Source organism: Erythrolamprus reginae, chromosome Z (assembly GCF_031021105.1).
Source record: "Erythrolamprus reginae isolate rEryReg1 chromosome Z, rEryReg1.hap1, whole genome shotgun sequence".
In the NCBI taxonomy this organism is placed as follows: Eukaryota; Metazoa; Chordata; class Lepidosauria; order Squamata; family Dipsadidae; genus Erythrolamprus; species Erythrolamprus reginae.
This window is the reverse complement of record NC_091963.1, coordinates 134414395-134433128: the sequence shown is the minus strand read 5'-3', so window position 1 is coordinate 134433128 and position 18734 is coordinate 134414395. Positions and strand designations below refer to the sequence as shown.

The 18734-nt window shown below is 41.4% G+C and overlaps 2 protein-coding genes across 3 annotated transcripts in view; one reads left to right on the top strand and one right to left on the bottom strand.

The window, feature by feature from the left end:
• Positions 1–18734, top strand: part of CCDC106 (coiled-coil domain containing 106) — a 62224-nt gene that overhangs the window by 23656 nt on the left and 19834 nt on the right. The window lies entirely within an intron of this gene.
• LOC139153064 (zinc finger protein 581-like) lies at positions 8937–18408 on the bottom strand. Of its 2 annotated transcripts, XM_070726611.1 has the most exons (3): positions 17974–18408; positions 17549–17713; positions 8937–13958 (listed from the first exon to the last, which is right to left on the bottom strand). In XM_070726611.1, exon 3 carries the CDS (start codon positions 13910–13912, stop codon positions 13157–13159), a length of 756 nt encoding a protein of 251 aa, XP_070582712.1. In that variant the 5' UTR covers positions 13913–13958; positions 17549–17713; positions 17974–18408; the 3' UTR covers positions 8937–13156. The 2 variants fall into 2 exon arrangements, with proteins under 2 accessions (XP_070582712.1, XP_070582713.1); XM_070726612.1 differs by lacking the exon at positions 17549–17713 and having other exon boundaries at positions 17831–18408.

Here is an 18734-nt window from a genome sequence, read left to right as displayed (position 1 = left end):
TTCCCTTCCCCCGGCCACCAATTTAAAGGCACAGGGCACTCGTGTAAAATCGCGAGAATCAGTCACGCACACGCACTCCTGTCTCTGACGCTCTCGTTACGTTTAAGTTAAATTAAGGGTGTCTAACCTTAGCAACCTTAAAACTTGTGGACTTCCAATTCTGGGAGTTAAAGTCCACAAGTCTCAAAAGTCTCTGAACATCCCTGATTTAAATACAGTGTTTTTCAGTGGAACAAGGTGAATTATAGTTTAATCCTATAATTCTTCTAGAATTAACATTTCTACGTTATGGTTATGTTGTAGCAAGCTGGAGGATCACCACTTGGTCACAAACATAAGTTTACAAATGTAGTTTATTAATTTGTTTGTTTGCTGGTTTGTCAAACATGCAGTTTGCATAAACATAACCAGGGTGGGTTGCTACCAGAACGGTTGGGATCTCTGATACGGTAGTGGAAATAATAATAATAATAATAATAATAATAATAATAATAATAATAATAATAATAATAATAATAATAAATCACGCAGTCCTAGGTGCTTGGGAAGCACCCGACTGGTGATGAAATACGAAATCCAGCATAGTGATCTCGTTTGCTGTGTTGTATTATTATTATTATTATTATTATTATTATTATTATTATTATTATTATTGTTGTTGTTGTTGTTGTTATTATTGTTATTATTATTATCATTATCATTATTATTTAGATTTGTATGCTGCCCCTCTCCGAAGACTCGGGGCAGCTCACAGGCTACAAAAGCAACACAGCAACAAATCTAATTAATTAAAAGTTACTACTAAAATCCCATATATAATCAGAACAATCAACTAATTCATTCACAAACACACATTGCATCTTGTTAACAGAGGAAGGGGGCTTGATCTAATTGCCCCATGCCTGGTGACATAAATGAGTTTTGAGGCGCTTGCCAAAGGCAAGGAGGGCAGGGGCAGTTCTAATCTCCGGGGAGAGTTGATTCCAGAGGGGCGGGGCCACCACAGAGAAGGCTCTTCCCCTGGGCCCTGCCAGATGACATTGTCTAACTGATGGGACCCGGAGAAGGCCAACTCTGTGGGACCTAACCGGTTGCTGGGATTCATGCGGTAGAAGGCAGTCCCGTAAGTAATCTGGTCCGATGCTATGTAGGGCTTTATAGGTCATCACCAACACCTTGAATTGTGTCTGGAAATCAATCAGCAACCAATGCAGTCTGTAGAGCGTTGAAGAGACATGGGTCTATCTGGGAAGACCCATGACCACTTGGGTGGCTGCATTCTGCATGATTTGAAGTTTCTGAACACTCTTCAGAGGTAGCCCCATGTAGAGAGCATTGCAGTAGTCAAACCACGAGGTGATAAGGGCATGACTGACCGTGAACAGAGACTCCCTGTCCAAATAGGGCCGCAACTGGTGCACCAGGTGAACCTAGACAAACACCCCCTGTGCCACAGCCGAAAGATGGTGTTCTAACGTCAGCTGTGGGTCGAGGAGGACATCCAAGTTGCGAACCCTCTCTGAGGAGGTCAATAGTGTCCACCCCTAGGGTGATGAATGGACAGATGGAATTGTCCTTGGGAGGCAAAACCCACAGCCACTCCATCTTGTCGGGGTTAAGTTTGAGTTTGTTGGCATCCATCCAGACCCTGACAGCCTCCAGGTACCAGCACATCACTTCCACTGCTTCACCAAGTGGACACAGGTTGGAGATGTACAATTGGGTGTCATCAGCATACTGGCAGTAACTCACCCCGTGCCCCTGGATGATCTTGGCCAGCGGTTTCATATAGATATTAAACAGCAGGGGAGAGGATCAACCCCTGAGAAACCCCACAAGGTATGGACCTAGGAGTCGACCTCTGACCCCCCACTAACACCAACTGCGACCGACCAGAGAGGTAGGAAGAGAACCACTGTAAAACGGTGCCCCCCCAACCGCTCCAGTCGGCGCAGAAGGATTCTATGGCCGATGGTATCAAAAGCTGCTGAGAGGTCAAGAAGCACCAAGACAGAGGATAAACCCCTGCCCCGGTCCCACCAGAGATCATCCATCAGCACAACCAAAGCAGGAAATGGCAATGCATGCACATCTACACGTCCTTGAAACACCCCATGCACCCCATGCAAGATTCGGCTGCACATGTGCATCAAGCGAAATCTCACGTGATTGCCTGTGTGGGATTTTGGCAATTTGGGGGCTTTTTTGCTTATGCGCTTGCATGGAAGCAAAGAAATCAGTGAAAATTGCCAAAATCCCACACGTGCAAGCATCTGCGCATGAAATTTCGCTTCTGCACACCTGCGGGCATGCCCCCATGCTCCATCCACTGCCAGGAACATACCGGTAGCGCCGGCAGTGGGCGGCCCCTCACTGAACATAACTTAAGTAAAAAAGCAACGATAAAAGAGGATGATATGACAGGGACGGTAGGCACAATAGTGCGCTTATGTACGCCCCTTACAGACCTATTAGAAACGGGAAGAGGTCATCTGTAGGCAGTAAAGTTTATGGGGTTTGAGGAAGAAACCAAAAAGTCAGGGAGTGCATTCCAAGCATTGATCACTCTATTGTTGAAGCTGTATTTTCTGCAGTCAAGTTTGGAGCAGTTTACATTTAGTTTGAATCTATTACATGCTCGTATATTGCTACAGTTGAAGATGAAGTAGTCATTAACAGGTAGGACGTTTGGTATATGATTTTATGAACTACATTTAGATCAGATCACAGGCAACGTAGTTGTAAATTGTCTAATCCCAGTATTTCAAGTCTGGTGGAATAAAGTATTTTATTATTTTATTTTATTTTATTTTTTTATTTTATTTTATTTATTTTATTTTATTTTTTGTTTGTTTGTTTGACTTCTATGCTGCCCAATCCTGAGGGACTCAGGGTGGCTTACAACAGCGGTACAAGTACAATAAGAATAAATACAAAACAGTAAAATAAGTTGAACAGTTAACTGAAGTTAAAACATAACAAACTAAACAAAACACCATAAAAAGTTATTATAAAAAGAAAATCATACTCATATACATACACACCATTCTTACAGTTGGCCATCAACCTGGAATTTATGGCATGCAGGCCTGTGGGTAAAGCCAGGTCTTCTTAGCTTTGCGAAAGGCCAGCAGGGTGGGAGCAGTACGGATATCGGGGGGAAGTTGGTTCCATAGAGCCTGACAGCCACAGAAAAAGCCCTCCCCCGTGGTCCCTCCAACCTGGGCTTCCCAAGGTATGCCCATGTTACACCAACACTCCCCAGTCTTCATTGGTTGTCAATCAATTTCTGGTCACAATTCAAAGGGACCGCCTTCTGCCGCACGAATCCCAGCAACCGATTAGGTCCCACAGAGTTGGCCTTCTCCGGGTCCCGTCAACTAACTAATGTCGTTTAGCGGGTCCCAGGGGAAGAGCCTTCTCTGTGGTGGCCCCGACCCTCCCCCTGAGATTAGAACTGCCCCCACCCTCCTTGCCTTTCATAAAGTTCTTAAGACCCATCTCTGCCGTCAGGCATGGGGGAACTGAGACATCTCCCCCAGGCCTATACAGTTTATACATGGTATGTTTGTGTGTATGTTTGCTTTTAATAATGGGGTTTTTAGCGTTTTTTTAATTATTAGATTTGTTCTTACATTGTTCTTGTTATTGTTGTGAGCCGCCCCGAGTCTATGGAGAGGGGCGGCATACAAATCTAATTAATTAATTAATAAAATAAAATAATAAATAAATAAATAAATAAAATAAATGGCGTAAGGTCTCCTGCTTAAGCATGGAGTTGAGCTAGAATTCCTCCAAGGTCCCTTCCAAACAAACAATTCTATTATTTTATATTTTCTGCCCATCCACACCCAAAAATTTCATTTCTAGGCAACAGATCATTAAGACAGAGGTAACACAGCAATGACTTTATTTGAACAGCACAAGAAAATGAACAAGAACCCCAGAGAAATGTTTTTAATTAAAAAGAGAGCAAAAACAGACGAAAATCATATACAACAATAAGTAGAGGAAATGTTGACATAGCAGCTCCCTGACTACATTCCAGTTCATCTGACACAACGCATCTGCATAGCAGCCTGTCCTGCTTATTCCCCCCAGCCTCACATCATACTCATCACATTACCAAGGAAACAGACCTTAGAACCCGTGAAGATATCATAGGAAACCACAGAATCACTCCAAAACTAGAACTGCCCTATCAATACCGCAGTAATACAGCCAACCATTAAATGGCAGTACTACATATTCTTTGCTATAATATAGAGATCATCTGGGATTTCACAAACCACATATTAAACTCAAGTGGGAAGGGTTCGGGGGTTTTTATTGTTGTTGTTATTATCCTGGAATTAAAAAATGAAAATGTATGGAATTTCCCAGCCAGCATACTGAGATTGGAAACAATAATTCAGGTGTAAACTCAAGACTTTACCAGTTTTGACCCAAAATTTTCTGGAAAGCTGGATTAAAAAGGCATCACCTAATTTCAATTTTTAAAAAAATAATGGACTAGACTTGACAAGAGAACAAAGTACAGGTGGTCCTCTTTTTAAAAAAAATATTTTTATTGATTTTATAATATAAAAGCACACACACACAACATTTAACAAGTGCTCAGTGATTGTGCCCACCACCAGACAAACATTCGTACCCCACCACCAATTGGGGATGTTTCTTATATAAACCAAAATATTTATTTACATATTATAAAGTGATTCCAACTTGTTTCTTATAGCTTGATCTCAAATCCTACTCACCATATATCGTCTTACCTTGTCCCATCGTCCCATCAGTTGTCGCAAATCAGTTTCATTAATCAAATTCATCCTTTTATCCATAATCTCAAATTGAATGTGGTCCACCATGTATCTGTACCAATTTTGCATTGTCCATTTTGTTGCGTCCTTCCAACCCAAGACTATTACCACCTGAGCGCTTTCTATCGCTGCTTGTTTTATTTCTCTGAATTCTCCCATCTTATTATCCATCTTATATTTAATATCCTATTGATATCCTCTTGCACTTCTTGTCAAAAGTTCTGCACTACTGGGCATTCCCAAAACATATGCATAAACACTCCTTTATCTTGGCACCCATGCCAACAAATACCTTTAACATTCTGCTGAAAATATGCGAATTGAACGGGTGTGTAATACCACTTATGTGATATTTTCCTTTATTCTTACTTTTCCATATATATTCTCTACTATATTTTCCATCTCTTGCGCCTCTACCTGTATCTCATTTTGCCACCATTTAGTCAATCCTTGGATCACATCCCCATCTGACTGCACTAACATCTTATATATATTGCTTGCTTGCGCCTTTGTACCTCACTTTTTTCTTATTATTTTCTCTAACTCTTTCTCCTCTCTAAATAGTGCTTCTTTATTCTCCCTTTCATTCAGATATTTACATATTGCATTTGTTTGTAGCCATCTTCCCTTACCCAACCACCATTCTATATAATTTCCACTTGGCCTCCCATCCTTCTCATATAATTGTTCTATCTTAGTTATCCCTCTTCCCTTCAACTCTCCTATAACCCTATTTAAATTTGTTTCGTTATCTCTATTTATTACATAAAGTGATGACAGTTTTGATTTATATAATCCTATTTTCCCCTGCCATTTTTTCCAAATTTCCATAGTCCCTTTCATGGGACCTATTAACTTATCTAAGTTGCTCCTATTCCACTTTAGAAAAATTAATTCTCTATTCTTCATCCCATTTATCTGTTTTTCCAATTTCACCCATTTATTCTCAAATAATTGCAGCTCCATTAATTTTTCAATTTGAAATGCTTCCCTATACAACTCCAAACAAGGAATTCCCCATCCACCCTTTTTCATTCACTATTAACCACTTTTTCCTTATTCTTGGTCTCTTATCTTCTTCAACCCAATAATTAAGTTTTTTATCCCACTCTCTAAACTTGGATGCTGATAGCCCCCCTGACAGTACCTGAAACAGGTACATCATTTTGGGAACTATCATCATTTTCAAAGCTCTTATTTTAGAGATTCTCCTTAGCTTTTTCTCTTTCCAGCTCCTCATATTTTTCAGCATTTTCCTCCATATTAATCTATAATTCACCTCCTCAATTTTTGCTGGGTTTCTCAATAACCAAATTCCCAGATATTTAATTTTCTTTCATCCCAACTTCAACCCTAATTCTTTCCTAATTTCTATCTGCTCTCTTGGACCTGTTTTTAAACACATAATCTCTGATTTTTCCATATTGACCGATAATCCTGATTCCTGTTTAAATTCTTATAAATATTTCTTATACCATTGATCATCTCCATTGGGGTCTGGGTCAATATAATTGCATCATCTGCAAATAGGTTTAGTTTCATTTCTAATTCCTCTATTTTATATCCTACCCAAGTGTTATCTTGTCTTATCTTATTAGCTAATGTCTCTATTGCTATCACAAATAACATTGGAGATAAAGAACATCCCTGCTTGGTGCCATTTTGTATTTTAATTCTCTGCATTCTTTGTCCATTCACCCTTATATATGCTTCATTCCCTTTATAAATCTATTTTATAATTTCACAAAATTTGTCCTCCATATTTAATTCCTTACATAGTTTGTATAAATAGCTATGATTAACTTTATCAAAAGCTTTATAAACATCTAATTTCAAAATTCCCAATTTTCTTTTAGTAACAGTAGCATGGTGCATCACATTTATTACATTTCTAATTGGTTCACTTATTTTCCTTCTCTTCACAAATCCATATTGATCCTCTTTAATTATTTTGGTAAAATATTTTTGAGTCTATTTGCCAATATCTTCATAAATATTTTATAATCTTGATTTGTCAAGCTGATAGGACGGTAGGACCCAGGCTCTCTTAAATCTCGATCAATCTTCGGGATAGTAACAATCTCTGAAAGTTTCCATGTCTGTGGGATATCATGAGTTAACAATATATTATTAAACAGTTTCCCCAAATGCGGCAACAATTCATTCATATAAGTTTTATAAAATTCCTCTGTAAACCCACCCGGGCCTAGTGCTTTGGCTTGTTTTAACCCTTTAATTACTGTAGCAATTTCATCTTGTGTAATTTCTGCATTCAATATTTGTTTATCTTCTTCACTGACTATTTTCCCAACAATGAGGACTCCTATATTTATCTGCTCCTCTTTATACAAATCCTCATATTTTCTCACTATCTTCTCTAGCTGCTCTTTACCATATCTAACCTCTCCACTAGGATCTCTCAGTGCTAATATACATGATTTTTCTTTCCTCTTCTTCAAATATCTTGCCATTTATTGCATTGATTATGTCCCCCAGCTCAATATTTTTTTTATTATTTATTTATTTAATTTATTCGATTTTTATGCCGCCCTTCTCCTTAGACTCAGGGCGGCTTACAACATGTTAGCAATAGCACTTTTTAACAGAGCCAGACTATTGCCACCACAATCTGGGTCCTCCTTTTACCCACCTCGGAAGGATGGAAGGCTGAGTCAACCTGGAGCCGGTAATGAGATTTGAACCACTGACCTTCAGATCTACAGTCAGCTTCAGTGGCCTGCAGTACAGCACTCTACCTGCTGCGCCACCCCAGCTCTCTCTTTTTGTCGCATCGTCATTCTCATCTTGTTCCATTGGATCTCATCGTACATCATCGTTTCCTTTTCAATTTCAATAAATTATTCCAATCCCACTCTTAGTTGACCTCAGCTGCCCTTGTATCAAATCTATTTCCCTTATCTTCATTTCTCTGACCCCACCCTCTTTCTAATATCTGCTTCCATACATATACATTGTCCCCGCATATAGGCCTTACATGCATCCCACACAGTTGATTGTTTAATATCCCCATCATTAATTCTAAAATATTCACATAACTCTGTCTGCAATTTATCTTTATCTTGTTCACTAGCAGTTACAACTGCATTATATATCCAAATTCTTTTATTGCATTCCAGACCTATTTCCAATTTTGCCAAAAGTGGGGCATGATCTGACAACCAAATACTTTTAATATCTACTTTTTAAACTTGTATATTGCCCACCCTGTTCATTAATATATAGTCAATGCAACTAAATGTATGATATCTTGCTGAATAGTAAGTACCTCTATTTGGCATATCTGCATGGAGATCACCATATTAAGTCTATTTAAATGTAACATCCTACTATTTCCAATCCATTTGTTAATTGCATATTAAAATCTCCTGCCAAAAACGTTGTGCTCTCCATAAAGTTATCCAACTTCCTCTTTGTATCTATTATAAATTGTTTTGTTTTCGCATTCGGGGCATAAATTGCTGCCAGTGTCAACTTCTTTTGATTAATTTTCCCTTTAACAAGCAACCACCTCCCTTCTCTATCTTTCTGAACTCCAACCTCTTCAAATAAAACCCTCTGATGAATAAGAATCGCCGTACCTCTACTATTTTGCATTCCTCGAGATTCATATACCCATTTCCAATTTCTTTTTCTATCATTAATCAATGTATCCCTTTCTCCCCATCTTTTATGTGTTTCTGTCAAAATCATAATATCTACCTTATTTTGCTTACCTATCCTCAATATCCTGTAATGTTTCAAATCTGATCCCAAACCATTCACATTTAAAACCATTATATTACACTCACTCATAATATACAAGAATAACCGTTTCTCCCTCTTGTTTTGCTCTTGGTTTACTTATTTTCCCATTCCTTACCCCAGTCACCCCCCCCAAGTGCCTCCCCCTGTGCTCCCCACACCAGAAAGGGGGAGGACAAGAAAAAATCTTGTCCGGTCATGAGGCACTTCTCCTGATTGTGTTCCCACACTGCTGAGCTCCACTTTCAACCATTTTAAATATAATTAGAGAGAAAATTCCCCTTCCACCCTCCCTTATCCATTTGAATAATACCTTCTTTTACTTTTTTAAACTTCTTTTACCTTTTTCCCTTCTTCTCCCAACAAGAATAAAAGTTAACACTGAATTCCAGAAACATCTCCAAGGGGGGGGCAGCAAAATCAGTTTCAACTCTTCACTTCTTCTCTTTTTCTCACGCAGGGCTCATTTTTCTCTCCTCCCTTGTGAAGGCCTCCACCTGCCCCGTTAACTCCTTCAGCTGTTCCTCCCTTTGCCTTTCCTCCTCGTCTGGAGTGCTGTGACCGTTGAAATAATCTTCTCCTCCTTCTGGCTCTCCAACTGCTCCGCTCTCCCATTCTTCTGCTCCTTGTGCTTCGCTTTCTTCAAACCCAATACCCAGTTGATTCAATAGTGCCTTTCTCTCCTCCAGTGATCGTGCTCTAAACATCTTATTTTCTTGGAACACCAAGATGGCAGCTGGAAAACCCCAGGTAAACTTTTTTCCACTTTGATATAGACAGCTTGAAATTGGGCGTAAGACAGCTCTTGCTCTCAAAGTTTCCCAAGAGAGATCTCTAAGAACTCTTATCTCGTTTCCATCTTGCTTAAGGCCGGCACAGCTTTTCAAATACTTGTAGATAATTTCAGCTTTTTTCTCACTTGCCAAGGCCATAACAATGTCTCTTTGCCTCTCCCGGTTTCTATGTGGAACACCCCAGTGGACACGTAAAATGTTGTCAGAACCAACCTGGGTACCCTGTGCTTTCATCCAACCAAGGATTCCTTCAGTTAATTTTGAGCCTGAAGCAAAATCTTGTCTAAAAGCATGCAGATGTAAATTTCTTCTCCTTTGGCGATCTTCCAAATTGGCAATTCTGTAATTCAACTGTTTAGAAATCTCATTCTTTTAGCTTGATGTTCTAGTTTCTGAATTTTTTTCAGCTGCCACATCTGCTCTTTTCTTAACTGTTTTAATATCTGAGGAAAGATTTCCCAATGCAGATTCCACTCTCAAGAATCTCTGTTCAAAGCCTGTAACAATTTGTAGCAGCTGATCCAATTTAGTTTCAATTTTGCCAAGACTAGGTTCGGCCCCTTCAGCCATTTTATTAAGATTTGTTGTACTCACTTCATGATAGCGAAAGAAATTCCGTCTTCCCTTAAAACCGCAAATCTTAGGTTCTCTTTGAACTTCTGTGAATGCTCTACGCCTCTGCTTTCTTCAAGAAGATTTTATAGTATTTTGAGGGAGAATTTCCCCTTTATGTAATATATCACATCGAAGCTCGAGACAGGAATGTCTAGAAAAAACTGTGACGCATGTGCAATTAGTGTACAGGTGGTCCTCAACAATTCATTTAGTGACCATTCAAAGTTACAACATCCCTGAAAAATGTGACATGACTATTTTTCACCGTTACTACCTTTGCAGCAATCCTGTGATCATATGATCAAAATTTAGATGCTTGGCAACTGGTTCATATTTATGACTGTAGATGAATCCCGGGGTCATGTGATCAGCTTTTGCAACTTTCTGACAAGCAAAATCAATGGGAAAGCCAGATTCACTTAACAACCGGTTACTAACTCACCAACTGCAGTGATTCACCTAACTATGGCAAGAAAAGTCATAAAATGGGGGCAAAACTCACTTAATAAATGTCTCACTTAACAAAAGAAATTTTGGGCTCAATTGTCATCATAAGTTGGGGACTATCTTACTAAACTATCTGAAGCCTGAACTAAAAACCTTTGGGAAGGGATTCCAAAATACAGTGGTACCTCTACTTAAGAATTTAATTCGTTCTGTGATCAGGTTCTTAAGTAGAAACCTTTGTAAGTAGAAGCAATTTTTCCCATAGGGATCAATGTAAAAGCAAATAATGCGTGCAAACCCATTAGGAAATAAAAGCTAGGAATTTGGGTGGGAGGAAGAGGAGGAGGAAGAAGAGGAGGAGGACAGTCGATGCCGAAGGAAGAAGGTGAGGTGAGAATAAAAAAAATCCAAAACTTTAAGGCTTAAAAAAAAAAGAGGGGCTCTGAAGCGGCAAGGAAGAGCACACGCCTCCCATACACCCGGTGCGAGGCTGCCTCCCATACATTGCGCCGGAGAGAAACCCAGGTGGGCGAGAGGGGGGAACCTCCCACTCCTTTGACCAAAAGGTGGCTGCTGCTGCTACCTGCTTCCTCTTCTTTCACATGCTGAAGGGCTCTTCTCTCACTTGCTCTTCTCTCACTTGCTCATTTTGTAGCCGGCGCCTTTCCTTCACTGTGGTGACTCCTCGGTTTGGCTGAAGCGGAGTTGATTCAGCTTGGGCAAAGCGCCTCCTTTTCCCTTTCCGCGCCCAGACGCTCCAGGAGGCAACCTTGGGCCAGATGTGTGGGAGGCAGAGCAAGGGAGTCCCACAGCAAAGAGGTTTATTCCCTCTCCAAGCGCCCAGAGAAAAGAAAACGCTCCGTTCGCTCTGGGCTGCCCAGAGCGAAGGGAGCATTTCTTTTCTCTGGGTGCTGGCAGAGGTTTATTCCCTCTCCAAGCGCCCAGAGAAAGGAAAATGCTTTGTTTGCTCTGGACTGCCAAAGCCTCCTTAAGCACCACCAAAAGGCTCCTCTGGCAGCCCAGAAAAGCCCGAGATGGCTCGGATTAAAAGGGGAATGGCAGGAAACTGGCTGGGCCTCTGGGCCACTCTCAAATTTCCTGGGAAATTTTTCCGGGCTCCAGTTCTTAAGTAGAAAATGGTTCTTAAGAAGAGTCAAAAAAAATATTGAGTCACCCGGTTCTTATCTAGAAAAGTTCTTAAGTAGAGGCGTTCTTAGGTAGAGGTACCACTGTACTAATTTCCAATGGAAAACAATTGAGGGTTCCAAAATAAGAAGAATGCTGAGATCTGACAGTAAAAGAATATCCCATATTTTATCCTTTGTTGCACCAGTTCCCACACTGGGTTTTTATGCTTGTAAAAAAACGTGAAGGGGTCTTAAAGCAATGCTTAAATTTTGACAGAAACACTGAGGGGAGGCTCCATAAGCATATGCCACTCCCAGTTCTTCCCAATTTCACCTAATTTCAGCACACTTCCACTCACTTTTTTCTACTTTCACATTATCCTAAAGGGAGAGCCAACTCCTTGTTTTGCAGGAACTATGGAATTTAGCTGACATTTCCCCCAGCTTCTATCATTCACTTGGTCAAAACCTCCGTTTTTTGGGGAAATCCTATGTAGAAGGAAAAATGTATTCTTATAGCTACCCAATATTGCATTTTTTGCCACACCAGTTCTTCCCAATTTCACCTAATTTCAGCACACTTCCACTCCCTTTTTTCTACTTTCACATTATCCTAAAGGGAGAGCCAACTCCTTGTTTTGCAGGAACTATGGAATTTAGCTGACATTTTCCCCAGCTTCTATCATTCACTTGGTCAAAACCTCCGTTTTTTGGGGAAATCCTATGTAGAAGGAAAAATGTATTCTTATAGCTACCCAATATTGCATTTTTTGCCACATCAGTTGGACTCTTGATACAAACTCTAGACAATGGATAGGAAAGCCCTAGTTTCCCACCAGGCTGTTTGGGTATTGAGCAACATATGGAAAGGGCGGCCTACCTCCAGGCTTAGCGGGCGGTAGATTTCAATACCAGTTCTACAGATGCATTGTTAAATAGGCATGCAATGTCAGTCTATCTGATAAACAGGACTTTGGGGCATAGATAATAAAGGCAGTGCTTATGCAGTATGGGTAAGTCTACGCAGTGCCTGCCATTTAGGCCTGGCACGAGAAAAACGACTGCTGCCAGAACACTGTAGCCAGGCTAAATGCAACCCCACACTATGCTGCATGTGGTGGATAAGTGATGTTCAGCCATTGTATCCATGCTAGGTGTGCACTGCCTATACGGGCAACGGTAACAGTGATGCTTGGGAACAAAGCAGAAGGGAAAGGACCTTCCTGGCAGGGGTGGGGGAAGGAGCATACAGGCATGATATACTCTAATTATCAATAAAATAACATACCCGGACCTCATTGGCAAGAGAAAGCAGAAGAGGCCCATGCCAAATCTTGGCAAGCTGCTTTCAGCCATGCTTGCTAATTTTTAGCACACTGGAGAGAAACCCTCCACTCCAGTTTTTCCTATGGAACAAGCTGTCATTGGGTTTGACTGATATGGAGATACGGCTCAATAAAGCCCAGGCAGATTTAAGCAGGCTAGGATTACCACTGCATGCAACGGAGCTAACAGAGCCTGGATGACACTTTCCTGGATAGGTCTTCGGGCCAAATAGAGTCCCATCCCCCCTGCGCAGAAGACCAGTCCTTTAGAGCGTGGGGAGGAGCTGCAGACGATGCTTCCGGCGGATGTGCCTCTGGAGGGTGTTGCGTTCCCCGAAGCGCATGTGGCATGCTTCACATTGGTAGGGCCGTTCCCCGGTGTGCACCCGCTGGTGATGGGAGAGCTCTCCCGAGTCACGGAAACGGCGCTGGCAGATGGGGCACTGATGAGGCTTCCGGCCCGAGTGGGTGTACTTATGGCGCTCCAAGTGGGATGTGCGCTTGAAAGCTTTGCCACATGCCCGGCAGATGTGGGGCTTACTCTCTGAGTGAGTGATGCTGTGGCGTTGCAGGTAAGACAGGTACTCGAATGTTCGCAAGCACACGGGGCAGCTGTATGCCTTGCGCAAGGTCGCCCCACTCTCACCCCCTTCAGGGTCCCCTGATGTCCCCACTCCCTCTTCCACCAGTACAGTGTAGGGCAGCCCCTGACTGTCAATCAATAGGTAACGCCCCAGTCGAGAGGTTTCTCCTTGGTCGAGGCCTGTTGCAGTCACACCGGGAGCGTGTACCCGCCTGTCTGCTCCCGGTAAGCCGTTCAAACTCTGAACAAGGGTGCCGCTAGGAGAAGGTGCCGGCGGCCGAGAGAGTTTAGGAGGTGAGGAATGGACAGCCTCTCCCTCGACCCCCATCTCCAGCTTGACGTGCTGTCCCACATTGCTTTTGGGTTCACGCAGGCAATCCAACGCTTCTGACAATTCATGAGGATCTCTTATAGATTTGGAATGTCTCTGCAGCTCCATAAGTTTTGTATGAAAATATGAATTTCTTTGGGGCGTAGTACCAAGTCTGTAAAAACAAAAAAACAAAAAACCCTGAAACAATTAACCTTTGGAATGTAATGCTATGTTAATAGTTGTTGTTGTTTTTTTGTTTTAAACAGCCCCATAGAAACAGCTACAAACTTTTTAGGGGCAGAACTGTGAAATCTTAATTAAACATCCATGTCACCCAGTTGAACAGTTGTAACTGACATTCAAATATACAAAATTAAAAGCAGTTTAACCGAATGAAATTAGCATCTTAATACAGGTGTGTTTTTTTTCAAAATGGGTGAAGAAAATGCTACATTAGGATTAGATAGATTCTCAGACTGAATTCACATCTCACACAAAATAAGCATAAGTGGTTATAAAATAAAATAGAAGGTTGCAGGAACTGGGTATGTCTAGTTTAATGAAAAGAAGGACCAGGGGAGACATGATAGCAGTGTTCCAATATCTCAGAGGTTGCCACAAAGAAGATGAAGTCAACCTATTCTCCAAAGCACCTGATGATAGAACAAGAAGCAATGGGTGGAAGCTGAACAAGGAGAGAAGCAATTTAGAACTAAGGAGAAATTTCCTGGCAATACAATTAATCGGTAGAACAACTTGTCTCCAGAAGTTGTGAAAGCTCCAACACTGGAAGTTTTTAAGAAGAGATTAGATAACCATTTGTCTGAAGTAGGGTTTCCTGCCTAAGCAGGGGTTTGGACTAGAAGACTCCAAGATCTTTTCCAACTCTGCTGCTGTTGTTGATATTATTATTATTATTATTATTATTATTATTATTATTATTATTACATAATAATATTTGTTTGGATTAAGAACATAAGAACATAAGAAGAGCCATGCTGAATCAGGCCCAAGCCCATCGAGTCCAGCATTCTGTATCACACAGTGGCCCACCAATTGTCCATGGGGATCTTGAGCAGAAACAGAAGGCAACCACCACCCCTTTCCCCTGACCCCCAACAAATGGTACTCAAGGGAATCCTGCCTGCCTCAACCAACATAGAGGCGGTACATGGACATCTGTTTCAATAACCACTGATACACTTGGCATCCATGAATGTGTCTAATCCTGCCTTGAAGTATCAAGGATGACAGCTGTCACGACCTCTTCTGGAAGTGAATTCCATAAACCAACGACCCTTTGGGTGAAGAAGTATTTTCCTTTATTTGTCCTCGCTTTCTTACCTATGAGCTTTAGGGAGTGCCCCCTTTTAGAACTATTTTTCATTTTATTTAGCGTTTTTGCATTTAAATCCAGGCTGTTAATGAGGTTTAGCAGGGCAATTTGGATGGTGCTTTAAGGGCCTATCAATTAAACTTTTCAGCCATTAATCCAGTGACATCCCAAGATTTAGAAGTGGATATTCTTCTCTTCAGGGAGATTACTCCAACTACCGTAAGTATCCTTATGATTTACATCCTAAGGTATCTAAAGAACACTGGATTTGGCAATAAATATATTTTGGATGTTACAATTTAAAACCTTATTTTCCCAACTTAAACGAGTTAATTTATCTTTGAATGAAAAAGCACAGGATTAAGCTACATAACTGCAATTTATTATTTCCTTGATGGTATGAAAGGTTTGTAGTTCCAACTGATAGGGCTAGAAAGACGGCAATCCTAACCATACTTTAGTAAAAGCCTACTGGACACATGCATTCCGTAAAGCAGCAACTACGGTATTATAGCTGGTAGCAAAGTAACTGACCCTCCTTTGTTTCACTTCGCTTAGCAATATGATTCATCAGAATTCTGGGAAATCTGTGCACCTAACACCTGAACAAAACATTTACGAACACTACAAAAGGCTCCTGATCAAGCCCTAAGTAATACCTATATTTAATAAATATTATCTGAATCCTTATCATCTCTGTCCAGGATAGCCAGATTTTTGCCCTTTAAAATCTGGGCCCTATAACAGATGTATAAAATACATGTCAATAATAACAGAAGATCTCTTGCAAAACAAGGGATCTGAATAAAAATTGACTAGGCTAGTGCAGGTTAACATGATTAGAATTAATCCTTTTCTTCTTCAATTTGGCACCTTCCAGATGTTAGCACATAAAAATGTAAGAACAGCAATGCTGGGTCAGGATAAAGCCCCAGTAAGTCCAATATTCTGATCTCTGAGTGACCAACCTGATGATGATCTTGGCTCAAGGATGACAGGCTTTGTAAACCAGTGCACTTGCAAGGTTTAGATAAGGAGAATCTGGTCTTCAGAATGAGGCAAGAGACATTATATACAATGCAACTTGTAAAGTTGTAATTTCATAATGAATCAAACCACCATTCCTCCTACCTATATTACATAGTAATAAAGGCTGTTAGTTGTAGTGCTAAGGCGTAAGGCTAAAAATGGAAAGATTATGAGTTCCAGTCCTGCTTTAGGTGCAAAACTAGCTGGGTGAACTTATTTGTTTATGTGATTTATATGCCGCCCAACTCCACAAGCACTCTGTGTCAGTCACATTCTCTCAGACCTGGGAAGCAAGCAATGGCAAGACATTTTGAAATCTTGTGCATAAAAATGCAGGAATGTATCTCTCTAGGGCAGTTGCCAGGAGTCAACATTGATCCAAAGGGTCCAAACCACTCGCCCCCATCACCATTATTACTAAGGAAAGAATGAAAAATACTAAGAAATGCAGAAAAAAGTTATCCTTGTTTTTAAGGAATATACACTGGATAATGCATCAACATTTCACATGAATTCCAAAGCGGTGCATGTAGCAGTCTTTAAAAACCTTTAGGGAAATAGCAAGGAGTTCCTGATAAGGATTAGCACTAGCATTTAGACTTATATACGGCTTCACAGTACTTTACAGCCCTCTCTTAGCGGTTTACAGAGAATGAGCATATTGCCCCCAACAATCCGGGTCCTCATTTTACCGACCTTGGAAGGATGGAAGACTGCATCAACCTTGAGCCTACTGAGATTCGATCTGCCAAACTGCTGGTAGCTGATGATCAGCAGAAGATGCTGATCTTCTGTAGGATGCCTTGCGTTTTGTATGGCAGCAGAAAAGTCAGAGTGATCAGATGTCTCCTAGGAATGGTTTTGTTTTTTTAATTTGTGGCTCTGTGTTTTGTTCTTAGTTTAAAGGTTTTCATTTCCAAATTAGCCAACCAGATGCTTTGGGAGGCTTGCAGAAGAAATCATAAAAGCAGCAGGGTTCCTATACTGTTCAAAGTTAAACTGCTTCTGAACATGGAAGCTCTGTATTTTATTTATAATACTTAAAGGAGAAGCATCCAGTGGCAGTTGAGGACTGAACAGATTGGAAGAATCGAAGAGCTACATAGCAGAACTTGCAGATAATTGGATCTTACATCCCCCATGTTTTGGGGATAAGCCAATCTGCACCCACCCACCCCTATGATTCTCCTCCTTGAATATTACATGCCAGTTGCTATCTCTCCAATTAGCATTTGCAACAACTTTTATTTTCTAGTTTTGGTATCATATGTAGCCTGAGGACTGGCTTATTAAATTCCACAGAACAGTTTTGGCAGGAGTCCATGCACTTCCTCCTTTGTCTCCCAAATAACAGTAGCAACCATACGTAGATTGAATTAAACAGGCTCTAAACTTACCCTGCTCGGGTGATATTCCAATATCTCTGTTCTCAACTCTCATCCCTGCACCTAAGTTTCACAGCAAGGTGCGGTTGGTACCACCATGCATCTTGTATTTTTATCATCCTGGTGAAGGATGCCACTGTAAACATCCAGGAGGAGATAGTGAGGTCTTTGGGCCACCTATCAAAGATGACAAAGTCAACTGGCAGTGGCAGGCAGTGATCCAAGTAAAACCGTGAGCATTATAAATCCATAAAGACGTGCCTGGCAGAACATACCCCTGCCTGAAAGACTCACCAAGAAAAAGATAGCAACGGCATCTTCGACAGGGGTAGCCAGCAATCCCGAAGTAACAATCCAGACAGCAGCAAAGTTATTGAAAGCACAGTTATAGCGAAGATGATTCTTAAAAGAAAGGGTCCAAGATTGGGAACACCTACCCAGCAGGCACAGCCGGTGGTGAGCAATGCCTAAACATCCTGGCAGATGAATCCAAGCTGATTATTCTCCCAAAGACTTGGTAGAGTTAGCACTGGGCTCCCAATTTAAAATCAGCCACCTCCATCTCCAAGCGGTCACGACACTGATGTAGGTTTTTGTGATGAGAGAGAGAGAGAGACAGAATCCTTCTGTTTATGGCAGCTGTCACCTACCTTTCTCCCACTCCCCCCAAAAGATCAATAATGGGGGTATATACAGAACAAGGTATCTGCTCCCTTTAGTGCCTCCTAGAAGAGAAGGACCAGTCCTAAAGAAAAAGAAAAGAGAACTCAAGAGCAAATCAGAAGAAAGGGGGAGGACACACAGCCCCCCTCCCACCAAGAGGAGGAAAGGAAGATCTCTCCAAAGGGTGGAGGATCCACCTAGATCAGAGGTGGGTGGGCAAGGCTGAAGGGTGGCGGAGGAGGAGAAAGAGGAAGAGTGAGTGTCACAGCGAAAAACGTCCTGACGGAAACACAGCAGTTTCGCCCACCGGCTCAGACTAAAGCGGTTCCCGAGTAAACATTCCTCCTGTAGGATTGGAAAAAGCCAGGCGGGATGGTGGGGGGTGGGGTGGATCGGTTTCCTAATTTCTCCCAGGGTAGCAAACCGTCCCGATCCCAGCCGTCGCCATTTCCCCGCTTCCCGCACAAATCCTCTCTCTGTTTACTCCACCTTTGGGTTGCGGGGAGAAGAAGAAAGAGCCTTTTTCTTTTATGCG

Coding starts and splice junctions, on each gene's coding strand:
- LOC139153064 (XM_070726612.1), bottom strand. CDS start 13,912: ATGGAGCTGCAGAGACATTCCAAATCTATAAGAGATCCTCATGAATTG.